General features: G+C 52.7%; 1 protein-coding gene across 1 annotated transcript; it reads right to left on the bottom strand.

Annotated features, from left to right (window-relative positions):
* BPIFB2 (BPI fold containing family B member 2) lies at positions 1–17640 on the bottom strand. The gene is made up of 15 exons (XM_052651204.1): positions 17529–17640; positions 14373–14466; positions 12090–12194; positions 10866–11012; positions 9394–9454; positions 7646–7706; positions 5020–5111; positions 4563–4748; positions 4254–4307; positions 3549–3719; positions 2981–3048; positions 2766–2811; positions 2400–2463; positions 1964–2040; positions 1–42 (listed from the first exon to the last, which is right to left on the bottom strand). The coding sequence occupies exons 1-15, from the start codon at positions 17638–17640 to the stop codon at positions 1–3; spliced, it is 1380 nt and encodes a 459-aa protein (XP_052507164.1).
* Between the last annotated feature and the right edge of the window lie 2051 nt (positions 17641–19691).

Raw genomic sequence — 19691 nt, 5'->3', positions numbered from 1 at the left:
TCAGCGCTGGTACAAGAGTCCACTGGATACCACGACGTAGCCCTGAAAGACAGAGACAGCCATGGGCCGGGTGAGAAGCCGCGCGGGGTCCGTAGGACCCCGGTCGCCCAGCAGCCTGGCTCTAGCTCAGGCTTTGCCGCTCTTGCTGTGTGTCCTGAGCGCAGCCATTGCCTCTCCAGCCTCAGTGTACTGCTGATTCTCGTGGATGGTAAAGCATCCACTTTGCAAGGCTGCTACTGATAGATGGATACAGCCAGATCACACAGGCAGAGCGCTCAGTGTGGAGCTGAGCTGGATTCGGGCTTCATACGTGGTCAGGACCACCTCTGTTTTATGACCTGGAGTTCAGACCACTGAGTATCTTCTCCAAGTCCAAGCCTCTCTAGCAAAACCAGGCATACCCCCCCTCCCCAAAATGTCCCCTACTGTCTACACTGCACTGCAGAAACTTCTGCGGGCCTGCTGATCTTTTCCTTCCTTCCTTCCTTCCTCCCTCCCTCCCTTCTTTTTTCTTCCTTCCTCTTTCTCTTTCCTTCTTCAATCTTCATTGAGCCTCTACTACGATCCAAGCCCTATGCCAGGTGTTGGGAACCCAGCAGAAAAATAACCAGAACCAGTCCTTGTCTTTGTGTAACTTGTACATGGTCCAATAGGGTAACCATTAACACCTGGCTAATTACAGTTACCCCCTCTTATCCATGGTTTCATTTACCTAAGTATAACTATGGTCCAAACATATCAAATGGAATATTCTAGAAATAAATAATTCATAAGCTTTAGATTCCATGCCATTCTGAGTCACATAATGAAATTCCATGCCATCCTACTCATCCTGTCCTGGATGTGAGTCATCCCTTTGCCCGGTGGATCTACACTGCATGTGATTCCCACCCATTAGTACTATCTATCCGCAGTTTCAGGCATCCAATGGGCAATGGAATGTGTCTCCCCCTAGATAGGTGAGACTACTGTACATTTACATTAAGTAGAATAAAGTAAGATTTAGAATTCACCTTTTCAGTTACACTGGTCATATGTTGAGGGCCCAAAAGTCACCTGTGCCCAGTGGCTGACAGGGGCCACTGCCTTGGACAGTGCAGACCTCTGTCCTTGCAGGAAGTTCTATTGGGCAGTGCTGGTCTAGGGACCTTTGACTTCAGTCCCAAGTGGCTGGATTAGGGGGTGCCAAGGTGAGTCAGCCACTGACCTTGCCCGACAAAGGAAGTCTTGGGGAAATTCCCACTAAAAGCCCTGCTCCCACATGTGCAGATGGTTACTTTTTGGGGGGCAAGTTATTAACTGCCAATTGCCTTGAGACCATAGTTCTCAAGCAAGGAGGCCATCCTCCCTGAAAGCCCTTAGCCAGTCCCTCTTAGGGAGTATGAATGATACAGATGTTGGGCTTGAAGGACCTTGGTTAAGTTTTCTGTCCCATGCACATCTTATTGAATGAATTAGGAAGAATATTGTCCTTTTGTAGCTCAGGTGAAACAGAAAGAAGTGGTAGGATGTCATCCTGGGCCCACAATGTCTGATCCCGACATTAGATCATTTTAGAAGGGTCAGGATCCCCTCCTACCATCTGGCCCGTGGAGGTTTGTGTACAACCCTGGAAAGACTCCCTCTCTCATCTTCCCCCAGACTCCAGAGGGGTTGTGCCTATCCCAGGGCACAGAGTCACATCACAGTTGGTCTGAATCCACCGAGTGTGACCTGGTGTGATATTTGATGAAGGTGAGTGAAACCTTTGCTCCAATGTCACCTTACATTTAGAATTTTCCATCTCATCGCAGCTGATTCATGGCATGGTCTGGGCAGGGGGCATTCCTAGGCCTGGCTGACCCTGGACCCCACTGTGTGCTCTAGTAGGAAGGGAGGGAGAGAAGTGACCCCCAACCTCCCCAAGTCCAGCCTCCCTCCAAAGATGAAGGAGGCCCCTCTGGTCACACTGAAAGGGTCTCACCTCCTGGATAAAAACCTCGGGGGTGAAGTACTGGAGATTGACCACGTGGGGGAGGGCAATCCCCATGCCCAAGAGAGCTGCAGGAAAGAAAAGAGAAATCAAGGTCAGCCGGGAACAAAGTGCCACCTGAAGCTGGCCCTGCGCTGAGGTCTTCACATGCATCATGACACTGAGGTCCACAGATACTCAGGAAGTGGGAACTGCTATTACTATACCCACTTTATAGAAGGGAAAACTGAGGTTAGGGGAGGAAACAGAACTTAGCTAAGATCACACAGCTGCTAAACAGCCAAGCTAAGATGTATGCACAGGACTCCCAAAGCCACCCTGTTAGCCTCTGAGCCTGGGATGTAGGAAGGGGCCAAGATAGAGCCTGGAGCAGGCATGCGGGTGGAAGGGGCCAGAGGGGCCACACGGGGCAGAGGGCAGAGCTCACCATTGAGGTGGTCCAGCAAGGGCTTCTCAAACACTTCACCCATGAGTGTCTGGACTTGGTCAGTCTGCAGCCATTGAGCCAGGGAGATGGGGACCACGGGCCCATCCCGGCAAGGGGCCAGGAGAGACACGTGAACACAGAGACAGATCAACCGACAGAGGTGCAGCAGGAGGGACGAGGGCAAGTCACCCCTGTCCGGGCTTCAAGCAGAGCCCAGCTGCTCCCAGGGTCGTGTCAGCATCCGGCCCCCAGGAACTGCTGGCCTGAGAGTCAGCTGAGAGACACGGGCACACACTCCCCTTCCCCGGGCTCAGGGCCTGCCCCACCCAGTGAGGGGGTCTCTGGAGACCCCAGCCCCATACTCACATCAATGAAGCCCAGATTGGAGGAGGCCACGGTGAGCTGGACATTCCTGAAAGGGAAGCCAGAGGGGAGGGGTGGGAATGGGGCCTAGTGCCTCTCACCTGCTTACCACACCAGCTGCATCCCAAGCTCCTCTGACTGACACTGTGACAGGCAATTGCAGGCCCATTGCACAGAGGAGCATACTGAGGCTGCTGGGTCCAGGAGGCCTCACTTACCCCAGCACAGATGTGGTCCCCCGAAGCCTCACGTTGGACACGGAAAGCTGGAGGCTCAGGTTCACTACCTGGGCACATGGGGAGAGCAGGGTCAAAGGGCACAGAACCATGTGGGAGCTCTCAGCTGGCCACCAGATATCCCAGTCTCCCACCCACACCCCATCCATTCAGGTGTTTGTGGAACACAGGCCACTGGGGAGGTGAACAACAGCCAAAGAAATCAGACAAGATCCTTTCAGAGAGTGCTGGGTGTCAAAAGGAACAGTGGTATGTGGAGGGATGGGGACCATCTAGAAGCCTGCCTGGAGGAAGACTGCAGCATTTAAGCTGAGACCTGAATGATGAGGAGAAGCTAGACTTGCCAAGAGTAAGGGGAAGTATGTCCTAGGCACAGGGCACAGGACGTGCACAGCATGTGCAAAGGTCCTGAGGCAGGAACGTCTTAGCACATTGACGGAACAGCAAGGAGACCAGTGTGGATAAAAAGTGAGAAGGATGTGGGAGGAAGTGAGGCCTCCCTGAGAGTCGCCCACCTCCCGGCCAGCCCCATCCAGCCCACCTCACTCACCACATTGAGGGAGAAGAGGTACTGGAAAGCCGAGTTGGAGGACGGGGCCAGGACTTCCACGAAGGGCTGCAGGCGCAGCGTGGCGTTGTTGGTGTGGAACGTGACTATGGGCGTAGCACCCAGCCTCACCTTGAGCACCAGGGGCATGGGCTCAGGGAACTGACGGGCCACCTGGAGAGCAGAGGGGCGAGAGGGAGGAGGGCACATGGGGGCAAAGACTGGGTGGACTCTTCGCTCATCATTCCTTAGATGCTGATCAAGCCACGGCTGTGCCATAAGTGCCCAGACCACAGAGGTGGGTCCACCCCTGACTCCTGCCCTTGGGGACACCCAGTTGATGGGTGGCCACATGAAGACAGTCACAGCCTGTGATCTGTGCCAGGAGGGAGGGTAGCTCAGGGATGTGGGAGCTCAGGGAGGCTCCTGGACAAGACAAGGGGTCTCGTCCTCCCGTGGGAGGCAACCCTTGAGCTTGGACTTGGACGGATCAGGGGAAGGAAGCAGAGGAGACAGTGTAGGCACTTCTTGCCCGCTGCACGGAAAGGAGGAAATGGTGCGATGCCTGGCCTGAGGAGGGGCCACCCCGAGACAGAGGATGTGCAGATGGAAGGGCAGATGCTGAGCCAGCAGAGACCCCAGAGCCCAGAGAGCCTCCCACCCCAATCCCAGATCTCAGCCCTTGGAATGACCAGAAACATCACCCACCTCAGGGATGAGCTGGCCCAGCACAGAGGTGTTCAGCGGGTTGTTACTCGAATTCTGAAATCAACTCCCAACACATGACAGGTTTTAGAACAGTCACTCCCCAAGCCAGACCACCTCTTGTCTCCCCACCCCAACCCCTCTGTCTAATCCCCACCCTACGCCTCTGTCTAACCCTTCCAATAGCCACCCTGTGGCCCCAAAGCTTCAACTGCCCCACCCACCCAGGATTTGGCCTCAGCAGGGTCTCCCCAGGCTGGGTGACAGGGCACTCCTGCCCCGCGTGCCTAGGGCGGCAGGACCAGCTCTCACCAGCTGCGCTGTGATGTCCAGGTTGAGCGCACCAGCCTTCTGCAGCAGCATGATGACAGAGTCAAACAGGTCCTGGGAGAGGCCCACAGTGGCCATGGCACCCTTGGTGCCCATGTGCTGTGGCAGCACGAAGGGGGTGGAATCCACAGGCAGGACGATGGGTCTGCCCAGCAGGAAGAGAACAGCCTGTTGAGTTGCAGGTGAGGAGGAGAACAGAGGCGGGGCCTCAGTAGGCAAGCGGCTCCATGGCAGACCCTGGGCTGTGAGATGCCACCCACCCCCAAGATGTCATGCATGCTGTCAGCCTCAGCCCTTCACCTACGTGCCACGCTCCCTCCTGGAATGCCATCCCAGCTCCTCTCCCCTCATCTTTCCTGCCGCTTTAGGAATCTTGCAAAACACCAAGGACTCCGGAGGTAACAAGGCCCCAGCTCTGAGTGGAGCAGGAGGCACTTACGTTGATATCCAAGGAAATGTAGTCATTGGTGATGGTAGGGGTGTCAATCATGGTGTAGCGGACCTGGGACTCTGGACCCACAGGGCTGAGGCCTGAAGGAAACCAGGGTGCAGAACAAAAGATGGGCATATTCAGCATTATCCACCAATGCCTCATTTAGCCGGGCATCCCGGGTGGCACTATTGGTAAAGAACCCACCTGCAAACGCAGGAGACGTAAGAGATATAGCTTTGATCCCTGGGTTGGGAAGATGCCCTGGAGAAGGGAATGGCTACCCACTTTAGTATTCTCTTTTTTAATTTTTATTTATTTTTAATTGGATGATGGTTGCTTTGCAATATTGGTTTGATTGCTGTCATACATCAACATGAATTAACCATAGGTATATGTAGGCTCCCTCCCTCGAAACTTCCTCCCAAGTCCCGCCCATTCCCACTCCTCTAGGTTATTACAGAGCCCCAGTTTGGGTTCTCTGAGTCATACAGCAAATTCTCATTGGCTGTTTACATATGTTAGTGTATATCCATCAACAGATGAATGGATTAAGAAGTTGCGGTACATATATACAATGGAATACTACTCAGCCATAAAAAGGAATGCATTTGAGTCAGTTCTAATGAGGTGGATGAACCTAGAGCCTATTATACAGAGTGAAGTAAGTCAGAAAGAAAAGTGAATATCATATATTAACACATGTGTGTGGGATCTAGGATGTTACTGATCAACCTGTTTGCAGAGCAGCTAAGGAGACACAGACATAGAGAACAGGCTTATGGGCAAGGTCGGGGAGAAGAGGGAGAAGGTGAGATGAATGGAGAGAGGAGCTCTCCAGTACTCTCGCCTGAAGAATCCCGTGGACAGAGGAACCTGGCAGGCTATGGTCCATGGGGTCACGAAGAGTCAGACATGACTGAAGTGACTGAGCATACACATGCCCGCATACCTCATTTAGCCAGACCCAGACCAAGAAAAGAGGCATGAAAAGGCCCCATGAGTAAGCAAATTTAAGTTGCAAAATGCACACCCAGGAGTCAGCTGCTCACAACCTGCTGATTCTTAGACACCATTCTAACAGTTTGGGTTTCTACTTTCCCAATCAGCAGAAGACTAAAGGCCCTAAATCAGAAGGGAGAAGGGTCATTCCAGGCACAAACATCCCCTGACCAAGGCAAGATGGAAGCAAAGACAAGGGCAAGAGCTGATCTTTGGTATGAACCCGGGTCCAAGGCATCTTGATGAAGACAGTCCCTCTGAAGGGAGGGAAGAGACTAAGGCTTATTGAGTTTATTGCATACCAGGCACCTAACCCGTGCTGTCTTGTACGATAGCAACATATTGGAAAAGTAGAAATTTTGATCCTTATTTTTAGATGGAATTATTAAGCCCAGAGAGATGGAGTGACTTCCCTAAGGTCACACAGCAAATGAGCCAGAATTCATACTCATATCCTTTGATTCCATCCATTTTCCTTGGCTTCTCAGTACCTCCTGTTAAGGTAATATTGGGGTTGGTCGTGAGAAGGTTGGGGGACCTCAAGAAATGTTCCCCAGACTTCTAGCTGGGCTGTGAAGTGTGGACAGGATGATAGGTGGACATGTGAGGAGGAGAAACTCTAGGTGAGCTGATTCACGCAGGGTGCTGGTACCATGCTGAGACTTTAAACTCAGAGCTTCTGATTTTCCATCTACAAGTTGGGGATAATGACACAACCTTGTCAGATTGGTAAAATTTGCCCAAGAAAGCCAAAGAGCTACTCTGATATAAAAACACTCACTGAAGAAGTCACTGCAGATAAACATGGACCCTGCCCGGCATCCTTCCTGGCTTAACGCCAGTACATCGCCCTGCACACCTGTCCCAGGCTCTGAAAGGGGTTAGATACAACCCCCAACTCAAAGGCAAAACCAACCAATGTCCTAGGGCAGCTGCCAATGACAGACAGCTCTGGATTTCGCAAAGTCAGTGATGGCAACACAGGAGAAACTCCACAGTCCCAGGCAAAGAAAGTCCTCAGGTACGAGAAGGTACACTTCAAACAGGAGCAGCTTTAAAAATGGGCTTGTGAAAAGAGAGAGGATGCCCTGAATTTACCCGGGGCTCGCTGAGCAGATTTCCTCCCGAGTCACCAGAGGATGCATTCTTTGATCAGTCTGGGAATGGGTGAGTAATTACCAATAGTTCTTCAATACTAATAAATACCACTAAAAAGATGAAGCTGACCTACTTCTGTTGCTTTTAGTTCCATATTGTAAATTGAAGACCTGTCAGGGGCTTGTTTCTAGAGAATGAAATGGCAACTCACACAAGTATTCTTGCCTGGATAATTCCATGGAGTCTGGTGGGCTACAGTCCATGGGTTGTAAAGAGTCGAACACCATGGAAGTGACTTAGGGCACGCACGCGTGTGTGCGTGCACACACACACACATACACACACACAAAAGAAATACTCAAAGACTTGGTTCTACAATTTGGAGACTTCCAAATTCCACCAATAATTGTTCAGACATCCTATGATTGATCTCCCAGAGGTCAACTCTGATGCAAAGGAGGGGTCTTTGAAGGGTCATGGGGATCCCAGAGGATTTCAGAGGCCCCAGCCCCCTCCCCAGGCTCCCAGGTCTTACCAATTAAAGTGCCCAGGTGGACATTGAGGCCTTGCACCAGGTTGGAGATTCTCAGGCACAGCTGCAGAAAGACAGAGGCTCCAGCAGCTCTCAGGGCTGGAGGGGGTGAGGCTGGGAGGGTCTAGAGGCCCTGGGAGGAAGACTCTCCCAACTTGGACACCAAGGCCTGGGAGCCCTTCCTTCCACCACCAGCCAGTGGGCCTCTTCCAGCACCTCCTCTAGGCCCTGGGGACTCAGAGGGGACACTGGGGCCTGTGAGCACTGAGGAAAGAACAGGGCTGTGGGGCCCAGTGGGAGTGGCCACGGTCAGGCCCAGGAAACTGAGGCAGGCAGCCTGCTGCATACCGGCCCAGAGGCCCAGCTGATGGACGATGCTCCCTGCAGAGGATGCGGGCTGCAGTCAGCAAGCCGGGCCAGGGAGACTGGAGTCCTCCCAGCCCAGCAGGCCACCAGAAGTAGGTTAAGCTGGGGTCAGTGTGACAGAAGGTGGGGCAGAGAAGAGACTGCAAGGCCGGGGGTGGTCATAGCTGATACAGGGAGGACTTGGTGAGGCGAGGCCAAGAGGCAGTTCAGTTCAGTTCAGTTCAGTCGCTCAGTTGTGTCCGACTTTTGCAACCCTATGGACTGCAACACGCCAGGCTTCCTTGTCCATCACCAACTCCTGGAGCTTGCTCAAACTCATATCCCTCAAGTCGGTGATACCATCCAACCATTTCATCCTCTGTCATTCCCTTCTCCTCCTGCTCTCAATCTTTTCCAGCATCAGGGTCTTTTCCAGTGAGTCAGTTCTTCTCACCAGGTGGCCAAAGTATTGAAGCTTCAGCTTCAGCATCAATCCTTCCAAAGAATATTCAGGACTGATTTCCTTCAGGATTGACTGGTTTGATGTCCTTGTAGTCCAAGGGACTCTCAAGAGTCTTCTCCAACACCACAGTTGAAAAGCATTAATTTTTCAGTGCTCAGCCTTTTATATGGCCCAGCCCTCACATCCATGCTTGATTACTGGAGCAGAGGAGAGGACTATACTGGCTTCTGCCTTCCAGCCTCAGTGTTCTCATCTGTAGCATGGGGATCCTGAGGCCTACCTCTTGAGCGTGTGAAATGGCACACAGTGGGTTGCCTTTGTCTCCATTACTGCCGCTACTGGAGGTAGGGTGGGTGGGAAGGGGCAGGGAGGGAGAGTAGGGCCCTGGCGCCTGAGACACCGTTGCTCACCAAGTCGGCCCCCTGCAGACAATGACAGGAGCTAACATGGTGGCCTTCACAGCAACGCTCACTCTCCCCAAACTGCTGTAAACCGCACACGTTGTGATGCACTCAGCCCCACAGCCTGCCCGCCAGGGTCTGGGTAGGGACAGTGGTTCTCTCTCCTTACAGATGTGGAAGGAGGGGCAGAGGGGGGCCAGGTGACTTGTCCAGGGTCCCCGCTGGGAAGGAGGGGACCAGGATCACATCCACCCCCGGTGCCCAGGCCCTCATCCACTCCCACTGTGTTCTCTTTTCCGAAGCTACGTGGCCCAGAAAGCACTCCACTCCACAGGGCACCGGGGTGGTCTGAGTGGAGGAGCCTCCCTCCCCTGCAGCCCCACAACCGCCAGGTCATGGCATTAGACCGTCAGCCCCGCCTCCTCCCTGCCCTTCTGGGGAAAGTGGAGGACCCTCAGGAGGAGCACTAACAATCCCTGCCTGCGACCCCCCTCTGCACTCGCTGCCGCCCCCCATCCTGCAGGCTCTGGCAGGTCCTTTACCTTGCTCTTCAGCACAGCTTTGATGTGACTCTGCAGCGGGGCCAGCATCGCGGGGGCTGTGCTGAGGAGGAGACCAGAAAGGGCCCCTGAGCCCAGGTCAGCACCATAGGGGCCTGTTTCTCCGCAAAGCCAGAGAAAAGCCTGTGCCCAGGCCACACCCTGCCATGTGCCAGGCGTGGAACCAGCACGACTGACTCCACAGTGGAAGACACCAAGCCACCAAGAAGGGGCCACTGGTCTCAAGATTTGGAAGTGGCCAAGAATGAGGCCAAGTGGAGTTGGGAGACAGAGGGTGTTGTGAAGGCTGGACTTGACCACATCCAGCTGGCTTCAGGGCCACTGAGCCCAGTGAGGTGGGGCCGTGGCTGGCAGGGCCCAAGTCTGCTCCCTGCATGGGCCCCATTTCTCTGTGGCAAACCTACTGCAATCCCTTCCTCACTGAGCCGTGGGGCTGAGTCAGTGTTTCAGAATGGGGATCCATGAGAAGTCACGGTTCTTGGTTCCCTAACACGCTGACATGAGGCATGGCCCAGCCTTGCTGAGTGGCCTCTCGGGGAGGCAGGAGGAAGGCGCCAGTGTTCTCAGCATCATCAAACTCTGGGCTCCTGTTTTTCCATCAATAAACCATGAGCAGCCCCTGCCCACAAGGACTGTGAGGGACCGTGGGGGATCATGAGTTACACAGGCTGAGCAGGGGGCCCAAATGGGAATAGATTTATACCCAGGCCTTGTCTGAGGAAAAAGTCCAGTCTTTGGGTAAATATTGCTCCCTTTTAAGATGCTAAAATATTCAACCACCTCGAAGTGAGCAGAGGAATTCGTAGCAGTGGGGTCGATCAGGCTGCCGAGTTTGAACCCGTGTGCTAGCTGTGTGGCCCTAGGCAAGTCACTTAACCACTCTGTGCCTCCACTTGCTCTCTTGCAAAATGAGGGAAATGCCTCCACCGACCTGGTAGGACTACTGTGAGATGACTCACAGAAAGGGCCCAGAACGTGCCCAGCACACAGTGGTGCTCTGGAGGTGGAGTGGTTGTCAGTCTTAGACTCCAAAACAGGAGCAGCCACCTGACTCATGGGGAGATCTTGGCGGGTCCCAGCCCCTCCCTGGGCCTCAGACTCCTCATCTCCGCAGGGCGGGGCAGCCCTCCGAGGTTCCCGACTGAGGCTGCCAGCCGAGTCCCTCTCCAAACAGGACGTTAATGGCCAGTGTGCACTGTCACATGGTGCAGAGCAGCGGTGGAACCACGGGCTCTGGCCACACACTCGCTGTGTGACCTTGGGCATGTCCCTTCCCTTCTCTGAACTTCAGTGTCGTCAGCCATAAAATAGGTATGATGCTGGTGGCGATGGGGCGGGGCAGGGGCAGGGCCAGCTCTCAGATCCATCATCGGGATTGGATGAAGTAGGAAGTTCAAGAAACAGCACCATAGCCGCGATGTCTGGGTTCCAGCGGCCCAGCCTCCAGTACCCACCTGTTGCGGCCATCAAACACGATGGCTTTGTCGAAGATGGAAAAGCAGCTGGAGATGCTGACCAGGGGGGTCCCAATGGAGCCCTGTTCCACGGAGGTGTCAGCCAGCAGTGCTATGGGGAGCAGCAGGTGCAGGGGCTCCGGGTCACTGTGGGGACACCAGTCCTGAGTCCAAGTGGCACTGCCTAGCAAGCCCACAGTGACAGATGCAAGACCCCCTCCCCCACCCAGGGGTCTCCACCTGCTGACCCTTTAACACAGGCAGGGAGCCTACTCAGCATGAGATGGTCCCCCCGGGGCAGGCTGGACACACCCCCAAACTCCACTCAGGGTCACAGACACTGAATCAGATGGCTGTGAGCTCTGGCTCCCCATACCCTCTTGTGTGAGACCCTGGGCCAGTCATTCCCCATACTGAGCCTTAGATTCTTCTTCTGTAGAAATGGACATCAGATTGGTGGTTCCTATCTCACAAGGCTGCTATGCTGAATTTTCTAGAAAACAATCATGTGAAAACATCCTACTTGAAGGCTGGCCCACTAGCACTCATAAATGGTAGTATCAGGACAGAGGAGTTAAAATAAGAACACTCAGCTCCTAGTTTGAAAATTAAATGCATATATAGTGACTGATGCACAGAAACAAGTCTAGTATTTTATTGAGCACCAGGTGCCTTGCACGTGAAAGGGGTAATATAATTTTAATCATAGCAGTGAATCCATCCACTCAAACCTCCATTGCTTGCTAAGTCGCTTCTGTCGTGTCTGACTCTTTGCGACCCTAACCCACCAGGCTCCTCTGTCCATGGGATTCTCCAGGCAGGGATACTGGAGTGGGTTGCCATTTCCTCCTCCAGGGGATCTTCCCAACCCAGGGATCGGACCTGTGTCTCTTATATCACCTGCACTGGCATGAGGGTTCTTTACCACTAGCGCCACCTGGGAAGCCCTCAACCTCCATAGGCATGCTGCAAAGTTTTGTTTTCTTTTGCTTTGGTTTTTCACAAAGGACGAAACAGGGTCAGAGAAGTGAAATGACTCTCTCCATTTGCATAACTGTTGAGCAGGGTCTGGATTCTCAGAAATGCTCTAGGCACTGGAGAGAGTGCTGAACAGAGTTAGAAGGTCTGAGTTGGGATCTTGGGATTTGCTAAATCCCTTTCCTCCGTTTTACCTTCAGAGAGTCCTTGAAAATCCTCCCACTCCCAACAAGGAGACTGACTCACCGGAAGATCTTGAAAGTAAAATTGGTGGCTGCCAACAAGCGTATTCCGAAATCGGCAACAAATGTCAGGTGGAGGTGGGACACATCGACATTCAGAATCTGAATCCTGCAGGGTAGGAGTCAAAGTGACAGGGCAGTCCCCATCAAACCATGGCATCAACTCTGGGGCGGGGGCTCGGAGCCTGTGCACCCTGTTGGTATTTATAAAGGACCTCTGACAACTAAAACTATGGGGTGAGGAAGAGGTAGTGAGTTCACCATCATAGGGGGCATGCAAGCAAAGGGTAACCAACCTGCCAGTAGGGAAAAGAGGCAAAGGGCATCCCAGCATTAGGCATGAATTAAGTGAGATGATGATTACCCAGGTCTTGGAGGGACTTTAGTTTCTGATGGAGATCTAGAAAGCTGGGAAGGTAGGGAAAGAAAAAACTTTGGGATCCACAGAAGGCAGAAATCCCCCTCTAGTCAGCAGCTTTGGCTTGTAGCACTTTAGCAATGGAAAACTCAACTCCTTTCAAAGCTGCTTGTTCCGATTGCTCAGCACTCTCCAGCTAACCTATGATTTCTTTTTTTCCTGAATAAAAGTCTTCTTTTTTCTCTCTCTCCAGCACAGTAGTTATTTGTGGGAGGTGGGGCACTACAGAGTGGTGTAAATGTTAAAGTGAATGTGTTAGTCGCCCAGTCGTGTCCGACTCTTTGCAACCCATGGACTGTAGCCCACCAGGCTCCTCTGTCCATGGACGTCTCCAGGCAAATGTTAAAAGTCACATCAAAGCACTCTCTGTTAGCACTTGGGTGACATCTTTCCATGACTCTCCTTGGGACACAAGCTGACCTAGAGCCGCTTCTTTTCACTTGACAGCCATTCTGGATGTGTTCCCACATCTACAAACAAGGACTCCTGGCTCTGTTTTCCAACAATCGCATGATTGAGCCTCTGCGTGGCCAGACTGCAAATCATTTAGGGATCCTTGACCTTGGGACACTGATGCTCCTGGGCCCGACATCATCAGCCCAACCCTACCCCAGGGTCTCAAACTGGGGGCTTCCACACCAGCTGCATTTTCACCTGCACAGCGTTTGAAAGTTTTAAATGTTTTAAAACGAGTTGCCATCATTCAAAACTTGGTAGATTTTTATAGACACAGATATGGTTCTGGGCTCTCCTGTGACAATGCAGAGTGGTGGAGCCTGCCACACTTGGCACCATTCAAAGATCGGAGCAGAAGGAAAGTCCACTGGGAGCGCCTGAGAGAACCCTTCAGCAGCCCATGACATGAGACGTTTAGCTTTCATTCCTTCCCAAGTAAATCCTTTACTAAATATTTGAGTTTGTGTGTTGTTTCTAAATCTCTTCATTGGGGAGGATGGGGGAGTGGAGAGGGAGGTTCAAGAGGGAGGGAACATATGTACACACAGAGCTCATCCACTTTGTTGTTCAGCAGAAACTGGCACAATATTGTGATGCCACGATACTCCAATTTTTAAAAATTAATTAAAAATAATAACAAGTGTAAAAATAAAATCAGAAGAAAAAAAGCAAAACTAAATAAATAAATCTCTTCATCAATTCTCTCAACACCCCAGATCAGGTTTAATTATCTCCAAGAAGGTGTTATTAAGCTCTTTTTAATGGCTTCAACTTTGTATCAGCATACCACATTTATAAACTTTGTACCATAGACAGTGTAGCACCCATTTTTACAATGCAACGTACACAGAAGGAAGAAAGTACCTGTTTGTTGTTGATGACGATGATGACGGTGAAGAAGTAATAAAACTGCTGCTAGCAACAGTCAAAAAATGTACATGGCTTTTTATAAGAATATACATATATACAAACATATATGAGTTCCTATACATGCATAGTATACATACATGCATATACATATGGATTTTCTTGGAAATCCAGAGTCTTGGCTGTAGTGAGTCTGTTTCCCACTGGATGGGGACAATTAGCCCAGTTCCTAAAAGTGTCTGAGTCTGAGGTGCTCCCACCTGCCTCTGCCTTTGCGTCTCTGCTTGATGGAAAGGGATATATTAGACTCACATTTGTGTCTAGATTCAATGTTAGGCTTTTGGAAGAAGTAGCCAAGGTCCTGTCAGCCCTGGGGACCTAGGAGCCAGAGTTTTAGACTCTGTGCATAGACATCTACTAATTGGGAGGCATCAGACCCCATTGGCTGGTCCCAGCTCCTGCAGCTTCTTGTGCCCACTCACCCGGCAGGTAGGAGTATCTAATCTGGGTGCGGGGGAAGCACTCACCTGGAGGTGAGCTACTCACCTGGTGGGCTGGAAGACCCCTCCACTCCTGTCCAGGAAAAGCGGAACTGTGACCTGCAGGGCCCTCTGGAGCGGGGCTTTCCCGGCTTCAACCGCTGAGGGGCCAGAGCAGGGTGAGGTCAGGCCATCCTCAGGAGCCGTCAAGAGAGACCGCACCACCCACCATCTGGCCCACACCGTGGGCGAGGAGAACTCAGAGATTGGAAGGGGCGGGCTTGTCCACAGGCGCACAGGAGGCCGCCTGGGGGGCACAACCCCACCAGGCCCTTCCAGACATGTCTTTCCTCTTTGCCCTTCCAAATCCCACGTAGCTACTCTCTCCTCAAAAACAGTAACACCCTTTGCCCTTTTGCAAGGCCTTGATCAGTCTCCACCTCCTTGGGAGCTTCTACAAGGCCCCAAGCAGAAGAAGCAGTTCCCAGCCCTGCGGGGAGAGGGTGGAAGCAGTCTCTCCTACAGGCTGAGGGCTCAGGAGCCTCTCAAAATCTAGGTGCAAATCCACCTCTGCTACTCACTACCTGTGCTGCTGCCCTGTGCCTCAGTTTCCCTGCAAATCAATACGATGCTTAGAACGGTAGCTGTCAGCTTTCTCAGGATCTGGCACCTCCCCGCCCCCTGCACTTTCCCCAGAGCTTGATTTGGGCAACTGTGGTGTATGCCGGAGCCACAGACATCATGGACCTGTTGCCAGCCTAGGTCACCACTCCCCATATTTTCTTTAGCCCTACCAGGTACCTACTGGGAGCCCATAACACTGAGTATCTAGGGAGCCAGCTGCTCAGCTTTTATCTCGGGCACCATCAAGAGCTATATTGGCCCAAGACACACGTGAAAGCGCACTAGACGCCGGCAGAGGACAGTTTCTTAACTCCATTGGCAGCCAGCAGTTTTCCTTGGCACCTAGCAAGTTCCAGGGTTTGACATCACACTATGAATTGCTACTTCCAAGTCCCTGGAGGACTGCTGTTGTGGTTCAATCGCTCAGTCGTGTCTGACTCTTTGCGACCCCATGGACTGCAGCACGCCAGGCTACCCTGTCCTTCACTATCTCCCGGAGTTTGCTCAGATTCATGTCCATTGTGTTGGTGAGGCCATCCAACCATTTCATCTTCTGCTGCCCCCTTCTCTTTTTGCCTTCAATCTTTCCCAGCATCAGGGTCTTTTCTAAAGAGTGTGTCTCCAATGAGACATCCCTGTGACCCTTGCAACAACAGGGAGCCAGTGCCCTGCCATCTCCATTAAGATCTCTGAATCTCTGCCCTCATGATAGGATGGTTCTTCTTCGATCTTCATCGCAGCCTTAGGGGTACTGGTTTTCCCTTATATCTACCACTCCTGTGTTTTTGTTCACTGACTTAAGGGACATGAGTGTGAGCAAGCTCTGGGAGATGGTAAAGGTCAGGGAAGTCTGGTGTGCTGCAGTCCATGGGGTTGCCAAGAGTCTGACACAACTGAGCGACTGAACAACAACAACTTGTGTTCTTTAGAATTCTTGACTCTTACCAGCCAACTCCCTGTTACTCCAGTTCTCTCTCAATATAGATTAAACTTTCCTTGTTCAAATCATGCACTCAAACAAAAAAAAAATGGTGCCTGTCACATGGGGTCCTTGGAAAGACCCACTCAGGTCACAATAAATATTAGCTCGCGTGGCTGTTTGTAGTTATAATGGCTTGCACTCCTATCATGCTCCCTTTGTGCCAGGCATTGTTCTGAGTGCTTTAGCTTTCCTCAAAATTCTATGTCAGTGCAATATTATGCCCAGTTTACCAATAGGTTGAGGACCCAGGCAAGAAGAGGCTGGATCTGGGCCAAGACACCCAGCCTTCAAGGCCCTGGACTTTCTCCCACACCTGGGCTGCTGGGCTGACGGAGGTGCTAATTAAACTGTGGCTGAACTGGACTCACACCCGGGCTTCTGGACTCTCTCCACAGTGCTCCCCTGACATGGGCTTGAACCCTGGGGCTTGCAGGAGGGGCTGAGGAGGAGGATGCAGTATTACGAAAAAGCCTCCAGCCTTGCCATGGAGGAGGTGTGTAGCAGTGTGCTCTTGGCAGTGGTTTCCACTGAAACAAACATGCAGCTGCAGCTGGGAGCGCTGTCTGGGGACAAAGGCGGCTCGCACAGCGCGGGGAGGGCAGCGGGCCGGTAGTCACCCTCGTGCCACTCTGACACGGATCACTGCCCGCTTTCACTGTCTGCCCGTCTGTCCAGATACAACCTTCCGGAAAACGTCGTGCGCCCCAGGCGGGACCTTGCTGCTTCCCTGAGCCACCTGCCTCCACACCATTTGTGTTCCAGAACCCTTGAAAGTCCCCTCCTCTGTCTGACCTGAGTTCCTCATGTTGTTATCTGAGTGTGGTCTGGCCCTGGCATAAAGAGCTTCTGATCTCTCACCTCTGACCTCTCACCAACCTCGGTGGGATCCCAAAGCCTCCCCAGGGGCAGTTACAGGGCAGTTTTTGTCTCACCCTGGCCTGGATGTCCTCATTTTGGACATCTGGATGTCTGATCCTCTCCGGGGTCAGACGGGACTTGGAAGGAGGGAACAGAGACGCGGGGTGGACGCCTTGCCAAGAAGGGCCCAGAGGGGGCTGCTGCTTCTCCCTGGGAGCCCAGCAGGGAGGGCCCAGCTCCTGGACGCTCCCGAGTGCAGTGCTAGGTGTGCCTGCCCCAGCACACACGTGCACACAGCCCCCCCACACACACATCCCAGGATGCAGGGCCACAGCACGACACACCCCGAGGCGTGTGCCCTGGCCTTGCACACGTGCCAGTGGTTAGGCGCCCTCCCAACCCTCAAGCACGCAGGTGGGCACATCATATCTCCATGGATTTTCAAACTCATACCAGACACGTATAAGCAAAAGGAGCCACTCACACTGACCCATCCTCACGTCGCTTGGGCATGGCAGCCACGTGCGCACGGGCACGGCCTGTGCCTCCACTCATGCACCCACTAAATAAACATTTGTTGAGCAGCACTTTCTGGGGCCCAGGGACACAATGGCAGGAGAGAAATCCAGGTCCCCATGGGGTCTGAGTTCATAGACACACATGTACATTTAGGATTGTACACACACCTACAGGCATGGACACCCGAGCTCACCCTCTCGCACACACACATGTCCGACAGCCTGATGGCGCATCTCTTACCGTAGCTTAGCACTTCCTTGTTGAGTCTGAACACAGTGCCCGGCCTAGAGGCGCTGACCACGGGCGGCAGCAGCAGCGCCAGCAGCAGGCCCAGCCCACACGCCCCAGGCATGGTGGCCCTGGCCCCTTCCCCCCAGGATCTGTGGGCTGGAGTGGGGACAAGCATCAGTGAACTAGTCCAGAATGGCCCCACCCGGGGTGGCTTAAACCCCATCCCAACCCAGAGGTCGCAAACCGTGAGTGGCGATCCCAGCCCTGCCCAGACCCCTCAACCCTACACATCAATTTTTGCATCTCTGCTCTGAGAAGAATCCCCATCCCAGCCTGCTTCTTCAGCAACCACGGTGGCATCTGGTCTGGACATGGTCCCAAGGCCCAGAGAAGACATGGCCTTGCCTAGGACCACACAGCAAATTAGGAGCAGGTGCAGGACCCAAGTCATGCCAGAGGAGGATGGGAGGACTCCCAGATGGGGAGACTGAGGGCAGTGTCCCATCCCAAGGAGGGAGCCTAGACCCAGTGCCCCAAGGCCAGCGCTGTGTCGCCTGATGCCAGGAATCCAGCCTGGCATTGTGCCCAGCTGTCCGAACCCTCCAGGGAAGGATCCGGGGTGCTTCCCACCCTCATCTTATCCTGTGCTAGGTGAGGAAATGTCCTAAGTGTAGGCGTCTCACATGGTCCCCAGCCCCTCCCCACTCAGCCCAGCTCAGCGGACTTAGGGAGAAGGAGTCAGGCGGGACCAGGGTTGGGGGCTGCTGCTCAGATAGATAACTAAGGCCCAACGAGGCGGCACTTGTCCAGGGTCCCACAGCAAGATAAGGGATGGGCCCTTCTGCAGAAGGCTTTTGGAAGTAGCATCCCCATTGAACAGATGGAAAAATCGAGGCTCCTCCCTGCCTGGAAGGGCTCCAGCCCCATCTCTCTTCCTACCTCAGGCGGTTCCCAGGGCAGGTAGACTCTCAGCCCCAGCCAAGCCCTCCGCAGTCCCGAGCAGGTGTGGAACTGCCTTATGAGGCTCCCCGGTGCTCAGGGTCCACCAGGGAGGGATCCAGGGCGGGGCAGGTTTGCTTGTGGTTGCAAGTGTTTTCCCTGCAAACATGACCTTTGCCAAAGCATCTCACCCTACGTGTGCAGTGGCATTGCCACGTAGCAAGCTTGCTGCCAGCCGCTCTAAGACCCTGGGGCTGGGCAGCTCTGGAACCTCAAAGGCCAGCAGACTTGTAGAAGGATGGCTGCCCCAGGAGGCAGCCCCAGGACGAAGGAGGTGCCCGGAATCAAGGAGATAATCACTTATAGGTGGAATCTAAAATAAATAAACTTATCTATGAAACAGATACAGACTCACAGAGGGAACACACTTGTGGTTGCCAAGGCAGTAGGGAGGGAGGGAGGGACTGGGAGTTTGGGCTTGGTAGATGCAAACTGTTCCGTTTAGAATGGACAAACAACAAGGTTCTAATGAACAGCACTGGGAACCACCTTCCCCATCCTGTGATAAACCATAATGGGAAAGAATATTTACAAAGAATGTATATATATGTATATATATATATATGTATATATGTCAACCCCAGTCTCCCATCCTCCCCTCCCTGTTATGCCCACATGTTCGTTCTATACATCTGTGTCTCTATTCCTGCCTTGGAAACGGATTCATCTGTACCATTTTTCTAGATTCCACATATATGCGTTAATATATGATATTTGTTTTTCTTTTTCTGACTTATTTCCCTCTGTATGACAGATTGAGTGGGAAGCTGCTGTAAAGCTCTGTGATGATCTGGGGGTGAGGGGGGGCTGAGGTGGTGGTATGGGAGGCAAGTCCAAGAGGGAAAGGATATATGCATACACAGAGGCTGATTCACTTCATTGTACAGTGGAAACTAACATCACATCATAAAGCAATTATATTCCAATAAAAAAAATAATGTTTATAGGTTTATATTGAGGCTTTCCCGACAGCTCAGACGGTGAAGAATCTGCCTGCAGTGCAGGAGACCCAGGTTTGATCCCTGGGTCAAGACGATCCCCTGGAGGAGGAAATGAAAACCCACTCCAGTATTCTTGCCTGGGAAATCCCCTGGACAGAGGAGCCTGGCAGGCTACAGACCATGGGATCACAAAGAGTCAGACACAACTGAGCAACTAACACACACACACATA

Source organism: Budorcas taxicolor, chromosome 13 (genome assembly GCF_023091745.1).
Source record: "Budorcas taxicolor isolate Tak-1 chromosome 13, Takin1.1, whole genome shotgun sequence".
NCBI classification, from domain to species: Eukaryota; Metazoa; Chordata; class Mammalia; order Artiodactyla; family Bovidae; genus Budorcas; species Budorcas taxicolor.
The sequence above is the reverse complement of the archived record's forward strand: the minus strand, read 5'-3'. Positions and strand labels throughout refer to the sequence as shown.

Bases quoted from the DNA above. Each gene is read 5' to 3' on its own strand.
- BPIFB2 (XM_052651204.1), bottom strand. From the start codon at position 17,640: ATGCCTGGGGCGTGTGGGCTGGGCCTGCTGCTGGCGCTGCTGCTGCCG. The intron at 4,308-4,562 runs GTGAGAGCTGGT...AGTTGATTTCAG, and splicing joins TGGACATCACAGCGCAGCTG to AATTCGAGTAACAACCCGCT. The intron at 2,812-2,980 runs GTAAGTGAGGCC...CTTCCCTTTCAG, and splicing joins GGGACCACATCTGTGCTGGG to GAATGTCCAGCTCACCGTGG.